Source organism: Helicoverpa armigera, chromosome 21 (assembly GCF_030705265.1).
Source record: "Helicoverpa armigera isolate CAAS_96S chromosome 21, ASM3070526v1, whole genome shotgun sequence".
NCBI lineage: Eukaryota > Metazoa > Arthropoda > Insecta > Lepidoptera > Noctuidae > Helicoverpa > Helicoverpa armigera.
The window spans coordinates 1032721-1050150 of record NC_087140.1 but is presented as its reverse complement, the minus strand read 5'-3'; the positions used below and the strand labels follow the sequence as shown (position 1 = coordinate 1050150).

Below are 17430 nucleotides of genomic sequence, written 5' to 3'. Positions count from 1 at the left end.
TGAAAAAAACATTATTGATAAGACCATAATTTTGTCGTATTAAAATTTTTTATCAAGCTAAAAAGACGGTCGAAACGAAATATAAGTTTCCAATAAATATAAAAAGTTGAGCAAAGACAGTGTGTTTTTTAGGACAAGCAATTTACAGTTTTCACATAGAAATTATTTTTTTGTAATGCATAGAAGCTCGCCAAGGTCAAATTAAATTAACAGCAAATAAAAATACTATAGCTACAGTAAGTTTAAATAATTATATTGGCACGAACTTTAACATAAGTACAGTCAGCACCAAATAACTTTGTATTTTTGAAGTTAGGTCTTTGACGCCTCACGGATGCTAAATACCGTTTTGATCATATTTTTACTATTGCGAAGTCAATGGTAGTCATCTTCGGACAAGTAAATATTCTCATGATAAGCATAAGGAATCGAACAACTAACTTCTGAAATGCGAAGTTATTTGGCGCATCCCTTTAAAAAATCTCATTTACCATAATACTGTACACTACAAACCAGGCACTTAAAATGACAATACTTACATTTCCATTTACACCTAGATTTGACTGGAAGACACAATTTAAAATACATACGCTAGCACATCAAGCTACAAATCTGTGAAATCCCAATTAATATTGGACCTTATGCTACATAGACAAAGTTAAAAATCTATTAAAGAAATCTGAGAAATTGTAGTAGCTTGACATGCTGGTGTTTATACATATGTACAACAGAAATAATCTACTTGAAAAATGCCACAGAGTAAATAGCTAATGGAGGGCTAACAATATTTTTGACAGAACATTTTTGTTCGCATTTAAGAGAGTCGTATTTGAACGATTTGACAGTTAAATATTGTTTGGTCAATTCTTAATCTCCTTGTAGCTTTAGTAAACGTTTTTGACTCTTTCTTATTTCCCAGTTTCTATTTCAAATAATGTTAACACTCCACCCCAACAATCAAATCTCAAGTAAAATTATTATTATTAGGCACTTCCATTTCTTTAAGTTTCTTGTACACATCCAACATGGTAGGCCTCTGTTGTCGCAGGAACTTGGTGCAGTGTAAGCCGATGGCGACAAAGGCGCGACACATAGTGGGGCTTGCGTGGACTGAGCCTCGGAGTACCGGATCTTCTAGGGTCGCTGGAATTTATATACATATTTATTTATTAAATATCAAATATAAGATTTAAAAATATATTTTTTTGTTTTATTTTTAGGAATAAAATAAGTGGTGCTGAGTAATTGGGGTCGACTGTACCCAACGAAAAAGTTGGTTGGTGGAACGAAAAGTGTGTGTTAAATTGAAAGAAGGTTGAGAAAATTAACTATGGAGATGTATAGGTAATAACCTATTTTTTTATATAAAATATCACACAGGGTCATATCACAGGTTTCGTACCACATATACGATGGCATTGCTTTAGAGTGTAGTGCGACAACAGTCCGACTTGTCTTGTCAAGCAATTGCGTTACACGTTGCCACAGGGCGCTCTTTATACAAGAGCGACGAGCAAAGCGACTGCCTCTGTATGACTTCCGCAACCCAGTTACCCGTGCAATACTATTTGGCAAGACTGGTTGTCAAACTTACTGGCTTCCGGCTACCACTAACGACTACCAAAGATGTTACTGTTTATCGTGTTTTTCGATGAAAACTCACCCATATCCAAGCCCTGGTTATAGAGCTGGTGCATGTACATGCTGAGCACATGTTCTGGTCTGGCCTTGTCGATGGCAGGCAGGGCTGTGGCCACCTCCAGCATGACGAAGCCGTAGCTGTCCTAATGACTCCCATGGCCTACAGTTTACTACCTGACCTCCTCAACCCAGTTACTCGGGCAATCCAATACCCTGGTAAGACTGGTTGAAGACTAGTAGCGACTGCCAAAGATGTTCAAATGACAGCCGGGACCTACAGTTTACCGGGCTTTCCCAAACAAAAATGAACCTTTTGCTGTAAGAAATAAGGTCTAAAATAGCTTTAAACTCACCCATATCCAAGCCCTGGTTATAGAGCTGATGCATGTACATGCTGAGCAGATGCTCTGGTCTGGCCTTGTCGATGGCAGGCAGGGCAGTGGCCACCTCCAGCATGACGACGCCGTAGCTGAACAAATGACAGCTGGGACCTACAGTTTACTACCTGACCTCCTCAATCCAGTTACTTGAGCAACCCAATACCCCTTGGTATGACAGGTGGTCAAACTTACTGGCTTCTGACCACCCGTAACAACTGCCAAAGATGTTCAAATGACAGCCGGGACCTACAGTTTACCGTGCTTTCCCAAACAAAAATGAACTTTTTTCTGTAAGAAATAAGGTCTAAAATAGCCTACAAACTCACCCATATCCAAGCCCTGGTTATAGAGCTGATGCATGTACATGCTGAGCAGATGCTCGGGTCTTGCCTTGTCGATGGCAGGCAGGGCAGTGGCCACCTCCAGCATGACGACGCCGTAGCTGAACACGTCGACGGCGGGGGAGAGCGAGCGGGCGCGGAGGTACTCGTCGGGGAGGTAGGGTTTTGTGCCGTATACTCTGCGGGATAAGGTTTGTTTTAGAATGGCAGATACACAGATATATGTACGTACATCATAGGAGAAACTTGGTGGGACGTAATCAACAGATATGAGTGAGTACCTACAATAATTAAAAAAAATGCAGATAATCTTTGGATGAAATCATAGAAATAGTCATATAAATAAAACGATTTTTTTGTTATTTCAACTTTTATTACAGCTCTTTTGTCATTTTAAGCTAGTTGCACGTTTTAGAGTCTTATGGAGAAGGAAAGACAAGAAACTCTATTTAGACTCTTCAGAATGAACCTAATACGCTATACATAGTTTTGGACAGCACAAGCATTTAGGATACATGAGAAAATTATACAAAGCATGCAAAAACATTATGTTGTACTAGTTAATCATAAAAATAACTAGCTACGCCAGTGATTTCACCCGCGTCTCGTGAAAACTACCCCACGCACCCTGATAAAAAAACCTAATCCAATAAATGGGCTATCGAAAACTGTTTTTTTTTATTGGACATAACGCGCGCTCAGATAAGCAAAAGCACTCTTCACCTATGTACATATGTAATATAAGTTTATATATTGTTAATAAATAACAGTAACTCACTTGGAAACCTTAACATCAGACCGTTCATCCCCATAAGGTCCCTTCCTCGCCAGTCCAAAGTCTCCGATCCTGGGCATTAGGCATGTATCCAGCAATATGTTCGCTGGTTTTATATCCCCGTGTATTAGAGGTGTACCGGCCATTGTGTGTAGGAATGTTAGGCCTCTGGAAATGGTAGACATTTTTAAGGAAATCCTACATATATTATAAACGTGAATGTTTGTGAGAATGTATGGATGTATGTTTGTTATTCTTTCACGCAAAAACGGCTGGACCGATTGGGTTGAAATTTGGTATGTAGATAGGTTATACCCTGGATTAACACATAGGCTACTTTTTATCCCGGTCAACAGGGATAAACCGTATTTTTATTAATATTTTGTTAAATTAGTATAGACGGCCTCTTTTGAGTTTTGCTGTTTCTTTTTCTGAATCCTGTATTTTTTTTGTTTTTAGGGTTCCGTACCCAAAGGATAAAACGGGACTCTATTGTTTTCGCTCCTCTGTCTGTCCGTCCGTCCGTCTGTCCGTCCGTCTGTCACCAGGCTGCATCTAAGGAACCGTGATAGTTAGAGAGCTAAAATTTTCACAGATGATGTATTTTTATTGCCGCTATAACAACAAATACTGAAATACTGAAAACTAGAATGTAATAAATATTTTGGGGGGCTCCGATACAACAAACATGATTTTTTTGTACGATTTATAAATAATGGTACGGAACCCTTCGTGCGCGAGTCTGACTCGCACTTGGCCGGTTTTTTTTATTAGTACGCAGATGTCAATCTTTTTATCATGGATGCTGTCATAGATTTAGAAACCCACTACCGTTTGATAGATAGGCAATAGGTGACACATAATTTTATGCGATAAGAGTCCAAAACCTGACCACTGTAGAGGCATGTAGCTGGCCCTACTGGCTGGAACTAGAATGTGTTAAAGACAAATTTTAGTAACAAAACAAGCGATACTTTAAAAATGTTTAACATTTTTTATGAATTGATTCCAAAAATTAAGAAACGCTATAAATACTAATACGTAACTCTAAATACTATAACCTCTACATAAAAAAGTGTGTTTCGTTTTTGGCTTCACCAGAAATCACATAATGGTCGATCTATCTACTGTTATCTATATCTATTGACAAATATGGCTATCATACTGCGCTTTGTCTGTCAGGACCATTGGAATTTAACGAAATTCTCCATAACCCGAATTTTGCGGATATATGTTGTCGATTCAAAATCAATATTTCTTTATGTTTTGTTATTCATACCTATAAGGTTTCGATCGAGTCTACCGTACTCCTTGACAAAATCATTAATATACATAGATTTGACAATTGGATAGCACCAGAAATGAAAAATGTATTGTTGTAATTTTTATTAATTTAATTAAAAGTGCAATATAATAAGAAGTATGCCGGGAAAGCGTAAGTCAAATCTTTCCCAAAGCAATCAAGCTAGACATATGAAAATAGCTAGAGTTAACGAGACGTTACAAGCAGAACTGCGAAGGCTTGAACAGGCGGTACGTGAGGCAGCTCACAGAGCTGCTGAGACATCGGGGCAGTCTCAAGCTCGGCGACAACAAAACTCTGAGTATGTGGCAACTCAACGGGCAGCTGAAACACCAGAACAGTCTCAAGATAGGCGTCGACAACATGCGGAGTATCTGGCATCTCAACGTGCTTCTGAGACGCCAGATCAGTCGCGAGATCGGTGTCGACAGAATGCTGATGCCAGATAGGCGTCTCAACGAGTTAATGAGACACCAGTTCAGTCACAAGTCCGCCGACAACAGAACGCTGACTATCTGGCATCCCAGCGCAGTTTATGAAACACCCGAACAGACCCTAGCTCGGCGCCAACAGCAGGCTACTCGCATGGCATCCCAAAGAGCAGCAGAAACTATTGAAGCAGCTGAATCTCGCAGACGCGCTGTTGCTGAAAGGGCACAACAGCGACGTCTCATATTCTCGAGAAATACATGGGGGGTATTCGACAAAGCTGCATTTGATTACGACGAGTCTCTTTATTATGAAACCCACAACCTTATTACAATAGAAATGATGAATAAGGTAGATTTTGCGATGCTCTCAAATGGAAAGAGGAAGCTGCAGGCATGTGTTGCTCGGTTAGTTGTAGAGTTGCTTAAAGAACTGTTCTCCAATGATACGGACGAGTCTACGAGAAGCTAAGGGACACAATGTACTTATACCACGTATCCCTATCATACCCAAAAACTTGCCATTTAATTTTAAACGGCTGCAGTTTCCGTTAAAAGTTGCATTTTCCACAACAACACTTTTTTTTTGACAACCCTTAAAGGTAGCAGGGTTACATTTGGGCTCGCCATGTTTTTCCCATGGTCAGCTCTATGTGGCTTGCTCACGTGTTTCTAAATCGCAAACTCTACATGTTTATGCTGACCGAAATAAATCGTTTAATATAGTTTACAGGAGTATATTGTAGTAGCTACCTATAACTTTTTACTAAATTCAAAATCCTTATTTGTGAACGTATCATAATCATCATCTCCCGAGCTTTTTCCCAACTATGTTGGGGTCGGCTTCCAGTCTAACCGGATTCACCTGAGTACCAGCACTTTACAAGAAGCGACTGCCTATCTGACCTCCTCAACCCAGCTACCCGGGCAGGCCAATACCCTTGGTTAGACTGGTGTTCAACTTACTGGCTTCTGACTACCCGTAACGACTGCTAAGGATGTTCAATGACAGCCGGGACCTACAGTTTAACGTGCCATCCGAAACACAGTCATTGGTTCCAACTTATGCGTTAATTCCAACTTATGCGTTGGGAAAGTGCTGTTTTGCAGCCAAGTTTGAATAAATGAGTTTTGATTTTGATTTTTGGTATCTAAGATGTACTCAGAAAGTACATACAAACTTTGAAAAGTTGCGTTGGTACTTGCCTGACCTGGAATCGAACACACGCTCTCATACTTGAGAGGTTGGTTCTTTACCCACTAAGCCATCACGACTTGAATGTATTATAATAAGATCTACTTATGTAATTACATAAAATAAACAAAACATACGTTTTATGAAGTTTTTATAATCTTACCTATTAGTTAGATCCTGATCACTACGTATGGACGGACGGACAGTGGAGACTTAGTAATAGGGTTTTTACCCATTGGGGACTTAACCTTAAAAATAAAACGTACCTTTTATTCATATCGAAGTATGAATGAAGTTTTGTTATTTTCGCTACAGGGTGTTTTTATTAATACAACACGCGGGCGAAGCCGCGGGCGGAAGCTAGTATATTATATTAAGGAATCCTAACTAATATTATAAATGTGAAAGTAACTCTGTCTGTCTGTCTTTCTGTCTGTCTGTCTTTTCTTCACGCCTAAACTAATGGACTGATCTGTGTTAAATTTGGTACAGACATATTCTCGAACTTGAGAAAGGACATAGGATAATTTTTATTACAAAGAAATACAAAAATAAAAATAAAATTTATTCCGGACATATACCGCCATCTATTGGTCAAACGCTAGTAAGAAGTCGCGGGCAAAAGCTAGTATTTTTATAAAGGAAAAGTCAAATTGGTTTTTTGAAGTCAGGGTAAATAATCATTTTTTTGCGTTTAATTACATAAGACGGCACTCCCAAAAGTGACCCCATTTCACCGATTTCAAGGACAGAAGATTTTTGGGATTTTTCAATATCTGGGATTCAAAAGAGTATATACCTAGCTTTGTGCTTCGATTAACTCATTGCAATGATATTACAAATTAACAAAAAAATATTTTATAAAAAAAAAAAAAAACAATTATGTAGGTTGACAAATCTATGCAAAAATATGGCATTTAAAACAGGAATTGACTTTCAAAAACACATAAGATATTCTTGAAAAAATATTTCTATTCGTTAGTGATTAGAATTTTGTTATCATATAAATAAAACATGGTATGTACAAAAGTTCTTACCTAGCAACTCCATGAACTATGTTATATCTTTGAGACCATGACAATGGTGGATGATGAGTTTTACCCCTTAGTCTCTGTTCTAATGAACCGCCAGCCATTAACTGGTAAACTAAACACGCTTCTGGGCCTAAAACAAATGAATAAAAAAAATTACAAATAAATCACGGATGAAGGAAAGATAAATAGATATGCCATAAGGCAGGTAGGTCAGGCGCCTTTGCCTATGTCAAATAACGTAAGGCAGGCGTGTCCAAAACGATCTGTTACTAGCAAAATAACGAGGCGTTCTGGTTCCTTGAAACATTTGCTAAAGATTGGTCTTGATTGATTGGTGAATTGGTTTTATAACGATGGGTGGGTTCCAAAGAAAGCGTATGAGGACGGAGCTAGTTACGTTCCCCGCTCTCCAAATATCACATTTTGGCAACGCTACTTTTCTAGGAGATTTTCTATTATGAAATCTCCACCAGTCATTTTGTTCTCCATGAAAACAATACAGTATGTTGTCGTCTTGTTGAGGCACATCTCGCTCGCCACTAGTACATAACTCAGTATGAAACAAGCTTACCTCCGAGCGAGTACCCGTAGAGCGGCAGTATGTTGTCGTGCCGGTACTGGTTGAGGCACATCTCGCTCGCCACTAGTACATAACTCAGTATGAAACAAGCTTACCTCCGAGCGAGTACCCGTAGAGCGGCAGTATGTTGTCGTGCCGGTACTGGTTGAGGCACATCTCGCTCGCCACTAGTACATAACTCAGTATGAAACAAGCTTACCTCCGAGCGAGTACCCGTAGAGCGGCAGTATGTTGTCGTGCCGGTACTGGTTGAGGCACATCTCGCTCGCCACTGTACATAACTCAGTATGAAACAAGCTTACCTCCGAGCGAGTACCCGTAGAGCGGCAGTATGTTGTCGTGCCGGTACTGGTTGAGGCACATCTCGCTCGCCACTAGTACATAACTCAGTATGAAACAAACACCTCCGAGCGAGTACCCGTAGAGCGGCGGTATGTTGTCGTGCCGGTACTGGTTGAGGCACATCTCGCTCGCCACTAGTACATAACTCAGTATGAAACAAGCTTACCTCCGAGCGAGTACCCGTAGAGCGGCAGTATGTTGTCGTGTCGGTACTGGTTGAGGCACATCTCGCGAATAAGTTCTTTGTTTCGGTCGTTATTGTCACGAAGACGCTTTACTGCTACTGTAAGATGCTTCCATTCACCTGAAAACACCATAACTATTATGTATATGAGGAAAGAGAAATGTATTTTGCGTAGCCATCTATACTGTCTGCCGCACTGCGGGATTGGCCTTAAGAGTAACAGCAGCCCTGGGTAACATAGCAAACACAAATGGCTCCAGAAGGAACAATGATAGGTTTTAGTAGGTAAAAGTCTGACACTACCTCCCACTGCATTCACAGCGGAAGGGGTCATTCGATAATTTCTCACCAAATAAAAAACTTTTTTCCAAAAAAATTTAACTGACTTCCAAAAACACTAAAAAGCCAAAAAAAACTTATTTTTGGTGCATCAGCCTAGAAGTCGGTGTCTAATGGATGTCCTGAGTTTATTTCACCACCGACTTCTTATATTTATAGAAGGTATTACATAGTTGTATTATTATTGAAGAAGTTCTTTTTAATACTAACTAAAAAATTAAAATGTAAATCAAAGATATACCATACCTTTAAAAACCTGCCCAAACCCGCCTCTCCCCAACAGGTTGCTATCAGACCAGTTGCCAGTCGCCTCCTTCAACTCCTCATAACTGATCCGAGGTACGGCAGACACGTTGCGCATGATCTCGTCATCTTCATTGCCTTTCTCGCCTTGCGTTGATGATGTCTGGATTTCAGAGATAGAAAATAGAATTTATTTATGTATCTATTAAACACTTTTTACACATTCGACAAATGGTGGAATTCTGTTGTTGAACGATTTTGAACTTTATTGGGATGTTTTTAAGGTGGATTTCTTGTTTCCATTACTACGTAATGTGTCTGTAAAATTGTGTCTTACTTATCGATTTGGATAGAGATTTGTTTCATACTATGTATATGTTACCGGCCGAACCCGATTTTAGGACAAACCAGTTTTGCCTAGGCTCAACTAGTTCTTCCTATACGCGTTAGGATTAACTAGTATAGCCCAGTCCAAACTAATTTGTCCTAAGCCCGATAGGACGGACCAGTTTAGGCTAGGCAAAACTAGTTGATCCTAATATCAATACGCACACTCTAGGATAAACTGGTATGGCCTAGTCTAAGCAATAAACAAATGTAGCGAGGTCGGAAAGTAACTGAACAAACATCATAATACTCGTATGATTATTGCTTCTTAAAAAAAAAACAGTATTATTTGCTATAATGTGATTGTTTGTATTACCAACTAGCTTTTGCCCGCGGCTTCGCTCCCGTCAACTGACTTCTCTACTTTACCCTATTTTTTTTTCATAAGAACCTTCTCCTGACAATAACAAACACAACAAAAAAAGAATTAGCCAAATTGGTCCAGGCGTTGTTGAGTTATGCGCTTACCAACACATTTTGCGATTCATTTTTATATTATAGATTATTATCCATAACTTTTAACGACAACAATTTTAATTTGAGATTTGATTATTGCTTCTATTAAAAAAAAATACTAAGCTATTATTTGTTAGTTTGCTACATATATGTAGTATGATTGTTCGTATTATCAATTTATCCATAACGACGAATCATTATATAGTTTAATAAAGATGATTATTTTTCTAAACACGGAGTAGTTTATTTAGTTCATCTATTTATTTAGAGTTTTAGATATGTATATGTTTTGACTAGGCTATACCAGTTTATCCTAGAGTGTGCGTACTTATATCAGGATCAACTAGTTTTGCCTAGTCTAAACTGGTCCGTCCTATCGGGCTTAGGACAAATTAGTTTGGACTAGGCTATACTAGTTAATCCTAACGCGTATAGGAAGAACTAGTTGAGCCTAGGCAAAACTGGTTTGTCCTAAAATCGGGTTCGGCCGGTAACATATATACCGATTATTCTTTAATATTAAATGTTGGATAATCTTGACTTTATTGAAGTAACTTATAGCCAAATGCTATTTTAGAAATTAGAAAAATGGACATGAATTAAAATGACAGAGTAAACAAGTATTGTAAGAAAGCTGCCATTTATATTCTGAAAACTTGGGCCTTAAAAGCAGGAAGTTTAACTTTTCATGAATACTTACTACTTTAAGCATTTTAGTTCCAACGCAATTCAACTACAAAAATACAGAGAATTTCAATTACTCATCACACCACAACAATACCAGTACAAAATCACATACTTTACCTACATACGTACATACAAACACAAAGCCATTGAACCGAATGATTCACTACAAATATGTATTTAAATAATTGAATTGAAATTCATTGAACAACAATGATATCATAGGATCAGTGAATGACTAGTGCGACCACGAGTTACCTCTGCCCTGGTACGGTAGACCGCACATCAGTGGTAACTGTCATGCACCTTAACTCAATAGTAATAAGTACGATTTTCCTATAAAACTGTTACACACCTGAAGTTGACTTTACATAAAGGGCTTAAGAAGGAACATGATGGGTTTTAGTCAATAAGAGTCTGACACTCCCTTACGCTGCTAACCCACAGAGGGGGGGTCATTTGATAATCTATATATATAAAAATGAAACCCGCTTTCCGTTGTCATGACATAACATGAAAACGGCTTGACCGATTTGGCTGAAAAGAGGAGGTAACTTAGACCCGGGAGAAGGTTTTAGGATAGTTTTTGTCACCATCCGGGTACGGGACGCGGGCGAAACCGCGGTCGAAAGCTAGTTTCCTATAAAAATAGTGTGACCACAAATGTCTTACCTTGCTTATGTCCGTGCTTGTCTCATAGTTTGGAGACGGTGAATTGCCGTTTTGTATCCTGCTTGTAGTTGGGAGATGGACACCCTGGAATTAGAAACAAAACGAAATATTAGACATACTACATACGCACTAGATCAATTGACATATTTAACTCATCGTGACGAGTTCCTCCGAGTTTCGAGTGTATATTTATTTGGTACAAGCAGTTACTTGAACATCTTCACTGTTACTGTTACAGCCTGTTTATCGTCCCACTGCTGGGCACAGGCCTCCTCTCACATGGAAAAGGATTGAGCATTAATCACCACGCTTGCTCAATGCGGGTTGGTGATTTCAGACTTGAACATTTTTAGCAGTCAAAAACAAGAAAGTCTGACAATCAGTCTTACCAAGGAGTACCTAATTGGATAGGGTAACTGGACTGGTGGCCGATCCCAATATGTATTTTGAAAAAAAAAAAAGAAAAGTTGACGATGGATTGGAGGAATGAACTCTTGGGTCTAATCTAAGAATAAGCTGTGCTAAGGACATTACTGTCAATTATATCTACATTGTTAGCAAAATATATAACCTGCCATTATCTACTTGCATTATTCGCTTAAAAAATAACGAGAATCAATATTGCATTTGTAATGTATGTACCTATTCATAATAACGATGTCATTGAACATACTTTATCTCTTCATGATACAAACAAGCATGCAACTGTGTTTATTATAATCATCATAAATATATTATATACACTAATATTTGTACCAAAACAAAAAAGAAAAAGACAAACTCTTTAATAATTATTATTTTTAATCAGCCTTAAACCAGAAATCAGGTTATTAAATTCCAAAACTCAGGTAAAGATGGCTGATGCAATATTTGATCCCAATGTTTATGGGTCGGATTTCGTGGTTGTATATTCTAAAGAGGGAATGTTTTCATTTTATTAAGAGCCTACCTACATCATAGTTAATTTATAGTATTGTACATTCGTGGTTTGTGGTCAGCGATGGTGAATTTAAATTTTGGTTTTTACTTTTAGGTACTCAAAAATATCCCAACAAGAAAAAAAATGTGGTTCAAAATTATATTTGAAACCATATGTTTTCCCGCAGTTTCACTCGCGTCCAGTTGGATCTACTGCCCGAACCCGGATAACGAGCGTTTATTACTCGGGACTCGGGGATAGTTCTGACTGCTCGCAACAGTGACCGTTTTTTATTTAAATTGGATAAGTAGTTTTGGAGACCTTAGGGACAAAGATAAAGACACTTTATTTTGTATAACATAAAAAAATGTAGTCCAAAGTGAAGTATAAAGTTTAGATGGATTAAAATTTCTTGTAAAAAATAAATCTACTAGCTAACATCCCTAACACACTGACATCATTGTTTATACAAAACAATCTAATTGGCTATAAGCCAGTAAAACGCATTAATAGTTTTCCTTAGGCCATTCCGAAAACATAACAGGAAAATTAGCGATAAATCCCAAGTAATCAAAACCGGTTTACTGTTTGAGATCACAAAAATTGCAAAAAAGTGCACCTACTAAGGATGACACTCGACTAAAGCGTAGCGGAGAAGTTTTTATATAAACAATAGAATTTCTTAGGACAGGGATACTACTGATTGGGCGGAATTAAAATGAGATATTAATGAGAAAATTATTTTTTGTTTGTACACTATCGGCTCCGAAACTACGGAATCGATTTGAAAAATTCTTTCACTGTTGGGAAGCTACATTATCTGAGAGTGACTTAGATTATATTTTATCTTTATAATACTTTTTTCAGACGCTTAATATTTAGCTAACCGCGAACTGTAGGCAAATAAATATCTGGGGGCACGGCAGTGCCCCAGCCAAGACTCTAGCAAAGCGGGCACGGCCGTAACATCTTTTCTCGAAGCGTTTCGCGGCTATTTCATCCCCCTGTTTCATTATTTCTTGAGGACAATAATAAAATTCTAACCGAGTAAGTTGCAGGTTTAATCACCCAGCCAACCTAAGGATCGAAGACACATAAGTATTTGTAGGAAAATAATGTCTATTAGAGAATATAAAACATTAATAGTTATAAACGTATGTGTTGGGAATGCCTATGGCGTCATTCCACAGCCGTTGACCTGACCTATTCGCGGAATAAAGCTTTACTATCAATTCTTGTTGGTTATAAAATATAATTAAAATAATTCTACGGAATAGGTATTCTCGTGTATAAGAATTATTACAACGGAACTTGCATTATAGAATTTGAAAGCAGAGCAAAGCAGCTCTTTCAATCTCACCAAAACTGTTTGCGAACGAAAACGACGCGATGGGTTCCGTACATAAAAGTTTTTTGTATGGGGCTGCCTGATAAAAATATTTATTTTATTCTAGTTTTCAGTAGGTAGGTATTTGTTTTTATAGCAGGACAGCAATACATCACCCGTGAATTCAATTGTCTAAAATTTCAACTGTCCAACTATCACGGTTCATGAGATACAGTTTTTGTGAGAGATGGACCCGTTTTCCCTTTGGGTACGGGTACCTACAGCTAGAATTTGTTCGCGCACAGAAGTAGCAAACTCACAAATGTTGGCACACAATTTGTTTCTGTTTGCTAGAACGAGTAGACCAGAAGAAACAGTTGTGTGCGAATTTCAAAATACCAGAATCGTTTATCGTATTTCGAAGAAATATTTTTGTCACTAATTTCCTTAGAAATACGTCAATACATACATAACATGAGTATATACGCCATTTACCTATATCTTACATTGTATATGTTCTGCTAAGGGAATACCAGCCTACAATTCTTTCCTGTATGATTCTGTAGAAATCAATGACACACTGGCTATCGCTGAAGACGTAAGTACAGTTTGCGTAAAATGAATTTATAAATAAAGCAGGATAAATTGCAAGTATCAATGAAAATTATTTACTACATACATTATACTCATATATAGGTACCTATTTGGGTAATCTTCTTCAAAGAGTTGTACCTACTTCATACATATAAGTAACTGGCTGATCCCCACGTTATACCCTCGTTCCAAGGTAACTTTTTCCCGTACACGGATAAAAAGCCGCCTTTATGTTACTCTGATACGTAAGCGATATTGTTGCCAAGTTTCATCAAAATTCTATCAGCCGTTTGAGCGTGATGAAATAACAAAAACGCACACTCACAAACTTACACATTTTAAAACATTACTTACATATCTAGTAGGATTTGCTGTTTAAAGATGGTTGTATATCTTACCAAAAGTGAAATATTTTTTCAAATCGCTTCAGTAGTAGTTTAAGAGCTTATGCAATCGAAACAAACAGATCTTTCCTTTATGTAAATAATATTATTATGTAAATATAAATAAATATTACAAGTAGGTATCTATACTTTAACCTGGCAACTCAGGTAGACTCAAAATACCACTTTCTCACCTTCATTTCATCTTGAGCAAACAGGTTTTAATGCCAGATGGGTAACTTGTTGGTGGGTTGACCTTCTTTTATTGTTTAAAGAAAAATAATAATAAAGATTCTTGCTTACTTTTTACTGCAGTTCTTTAATTGATTTACAGTGGGTTTCAAAATTATTATATTCAAAAACTAATAGAGAGAGGTTTTAAAGCAGGGTGTCCAATTGGACAACCTGTTGGCTGTTTTGTTATGAAATTAAAACTTTGTACTCTAATACTCAATTAAGTTTTATTACTATTTACAATACCTAATTTTATGAGTTTTTTTGTTTCTTGATCCTTAGAGTTTTGAGTCTCTTGTCTTGAGTTACTTAACCCATTTGTAAAATTATTTCACTGGGATGTTACTGTAGAGGTTTTGTGCCTCTAGATTTTAGAAATTATGTACTATACAACACTGTCCTGGGATCCTCATGGCCTAATTACGAATAGTGTGACTTTATTACTATTTAATAAACATAATACATACCTTTTCAATCAACATAACAGGCAGAGGAATTGAACCAAAGTTGCCATCACTTTTCTGTGAACTCTTCTTATATGAACTATCTGAAATTATTAAATTAAATAATATTTTTTAGTATTTATCTTCATACTGAATATTTATATAAAAAGTTAGGTAATAGCCATGCCCAAATGGCTTGGGAACAGGGCAGGTAGAATAAGGTTGTTATAGGTTTCTTTTTTTCAATTTAAGAGCTGTAAATATAATATCATGTAATTAAAAAAATTTGTTTAGTTAGCAATGTGGCGGTTTTCTGGGCACTTTACTGACAGCTATGCTAAGAATTATTAAGGTTTTCTATACATACCTCCGAATGAGTAATTTTTTTAAGCCAATAAAAATATTTTATATAAAAGTGTTTAGCACTTTCATATTGAACCATCAAATTTTCTGGTCCTATTAGATTTATTAGGAACATTTTTCAAATTATTTAAGTGGTGTGAACATACAAAAACACATTAAAAATTAGTATTATTAGCATAATTCCTGAGCCTAACAGTGATAATGAGTAAAAAAAACATACTGATATATCTGCGGTCTGCTTGTTGTTATGTAATATATTCTGTTTATATATGTAATACATATCAACATTGTTAGTATAATTTTTTATCAACCACCTTTGGATATTGATATTATGTTACTGTAACAGATTTTACATATCAACACCTTGAGGTGAAAAAGTAAGAAATGCAATTCTGCTCAATATATTTTGTTTCTAGGAATGCAACATTGCAAAGCATCCTACTTCTTCCTACTGAAAAGTTAAGATTTTTAGATTTATGTATTTCAGGATTTTTATACCTCCATTACACTATTGAATTAGTATAAAAGATTGTCATTACATTGCTAGTTTATAGCAATAAAATAATAATTAAAATATCACACACTACAGCATGATGGCATTATTTTTTTCAACTATTCATCAAAACTTGCATTAACTTGTCTAATCATTTAAACCAAACTGAACACAAACATCAACATTATAAATTAACTGAACTATAGAGCTATATAATATTGATATGATATAATGATAATAATCTTTGTTTTGTCATGGGCCTTTATTAAAATATTAATCACCTAGTGATACACCTATATTATCAGGAGTTCAATGTATGAACTCATTTCTTGACACCTCTATACATGATGTTATTTTTTAACTGACTTAAAAATAGGTGCTCAGTTCGGCCCGTGTGTATGGATGTATTTTTTTGTTTTTTGTGTTTGGTTGTAACGATTTTAATGTATTATTCAGCATAGTTTGTGTCAGACTTGGAAACAGTACATTATTATTTTTAAGACTCAGGTTTTGAGTATATTATTAAAACTGATTTTATGTTTTTGTAAAAAAGTTTTTGTTTAAGTAATTCAAATGTCCTATATACAGTACAGTACTTAAAACTTTAACAATGTGAAATTGAAACTATACCTTCTTTCTTTCAAACCGGTTTTTTGTAAATAAAAAAATTACAAGATACCTACCATGAATAACAGCAGTTTTCCTTTCCCTCGCACTGTTAGAGTTTATATGTTTACTTAATAATTTATGGAAGTCACTGTTAACAACCGGCTTCAGGCAGATTAGCGCTGGCATGTGCTTCATTTTGTATAGTAAAATAAAAAGTTCTTCTACTCTATGGTTCAGCTGACCCCATCTTGTGAATAGCTGGTTAGTTGGCGATATGGCCTGGCGCCTTGCTGTTTGTTCTATGTCCTAAAAATTTATTTATTGTGATAAAAATATATAAAAATAACACATGGTAAGATAAATGGTCTAATTTGCATAGAGTACATTTTTTTGTTTTTTTTTTTCATATTTCAAATACAATTTAATCTATCAGTTTAAACTATTGAATTGATTCGCAGCGTGGGTTTCAATGAACATTGAGTGATAGGAACAGATATACATATGAGGTAATTAAGATAATAATCTACGTTTGGGTTTTTTGTCATACTTTAACCGCATGGATGTTCTCTAGCACCTCATGACGCACATAACATTAAAGCAGTTGGAAATTCCGAGAAAGCTCGTTTTAAAGACGTTTTGCAGCGAGGAAATACCCAATCTTTGCAATTTATGATCATTACTTACGTTTACTTCAAACGCCGAATATTGCATCCAATTGCCTGCTAACTCCTTCCAATAGTCTTCTATGTCGAGGAGTCTGCATAGTTCCTTATTAATCTCGAAAGGTAGCTCGTAAATGTACATTTTTGTTGCCACAAAACTACGTAATTTGACCGCAATAGGTCATCAACACAACCACCACACAAAATCACTTGTTGCACACTGTCAGTGTCACCTGTCACTGACATGTAATTGACAATGACACTTGCCGATGACACAACTGACGTTGACATTACATTACATGACAGTAGTGACACTCAAAATATCGTTCAAAAACTATAACATAAACTGGAGTGGTCACATGCGTGGAATGTATTAATTATTAGCATGAGCACTCTATTCGTTTTATTTACTTAAAACT

At 36.6% G+C, this 17430-nt stretch overlaps 1 protein-coding gene across 1 annotated transcript; it reads right to left on the bottom strand.

Moving 5' to 3' along the window:
• Nucleotides 1–849: 849 nt before the first annotated feature.
• On the bottom strand, nt 850–17246 carry LOC126056439 (serine/threonine-protein kinase pelle). The gene is made up of 10 exons (XM_064040176.1): nt 17034–17246; nt 16424–16655; nt 14909–14988; nt 10985–11068; nt 8789–8948; nt 8186–8323; nt 7101–7227; nt 3141–3305; nt 2348–2541; nt 850–1143 (listed from the first exon to the last, which is right to left on the bottom strand). The coding sequence occupies exons 1-10, from the start codon at nt 17151–17153 to the stop codon at nt 965–967; spliced, it is 1479 nt and encodes a 492-aa protein (XP_063896246.1). The 5' UTR covers nt 17154–17246; the 3' UTR covers nt 850–964.
• Between the last annotated feature and the right edge of the window lie 184 nt (nt 17247–17430).

Excerpts from the sequence above, each read along its gene's own strand:
- LOC126056439 (XM_064040176.1), bottom strand. The coding sequence starts at position 17,153 with ATGTACATTTACGAGCTACCTTTCGAGATTAATAAGGAACTATGCAGA. Across the intron at positions 14,989-16,423 it reads GAAAACTGCTGTTATTCATG|ATAGTTCATATAAGAAGAGT; the intron begins GTAGGTATCTTG and ends TAATAATTTCAG. Across the intron at positions 7,228-8,185 it reads CTACGGGTACTCGCTCGGAG|GCCCAGAAGCGTGTTTAGTT; the intron begins GTAAGCTTGTTT and ends CATTTGTTTTAG.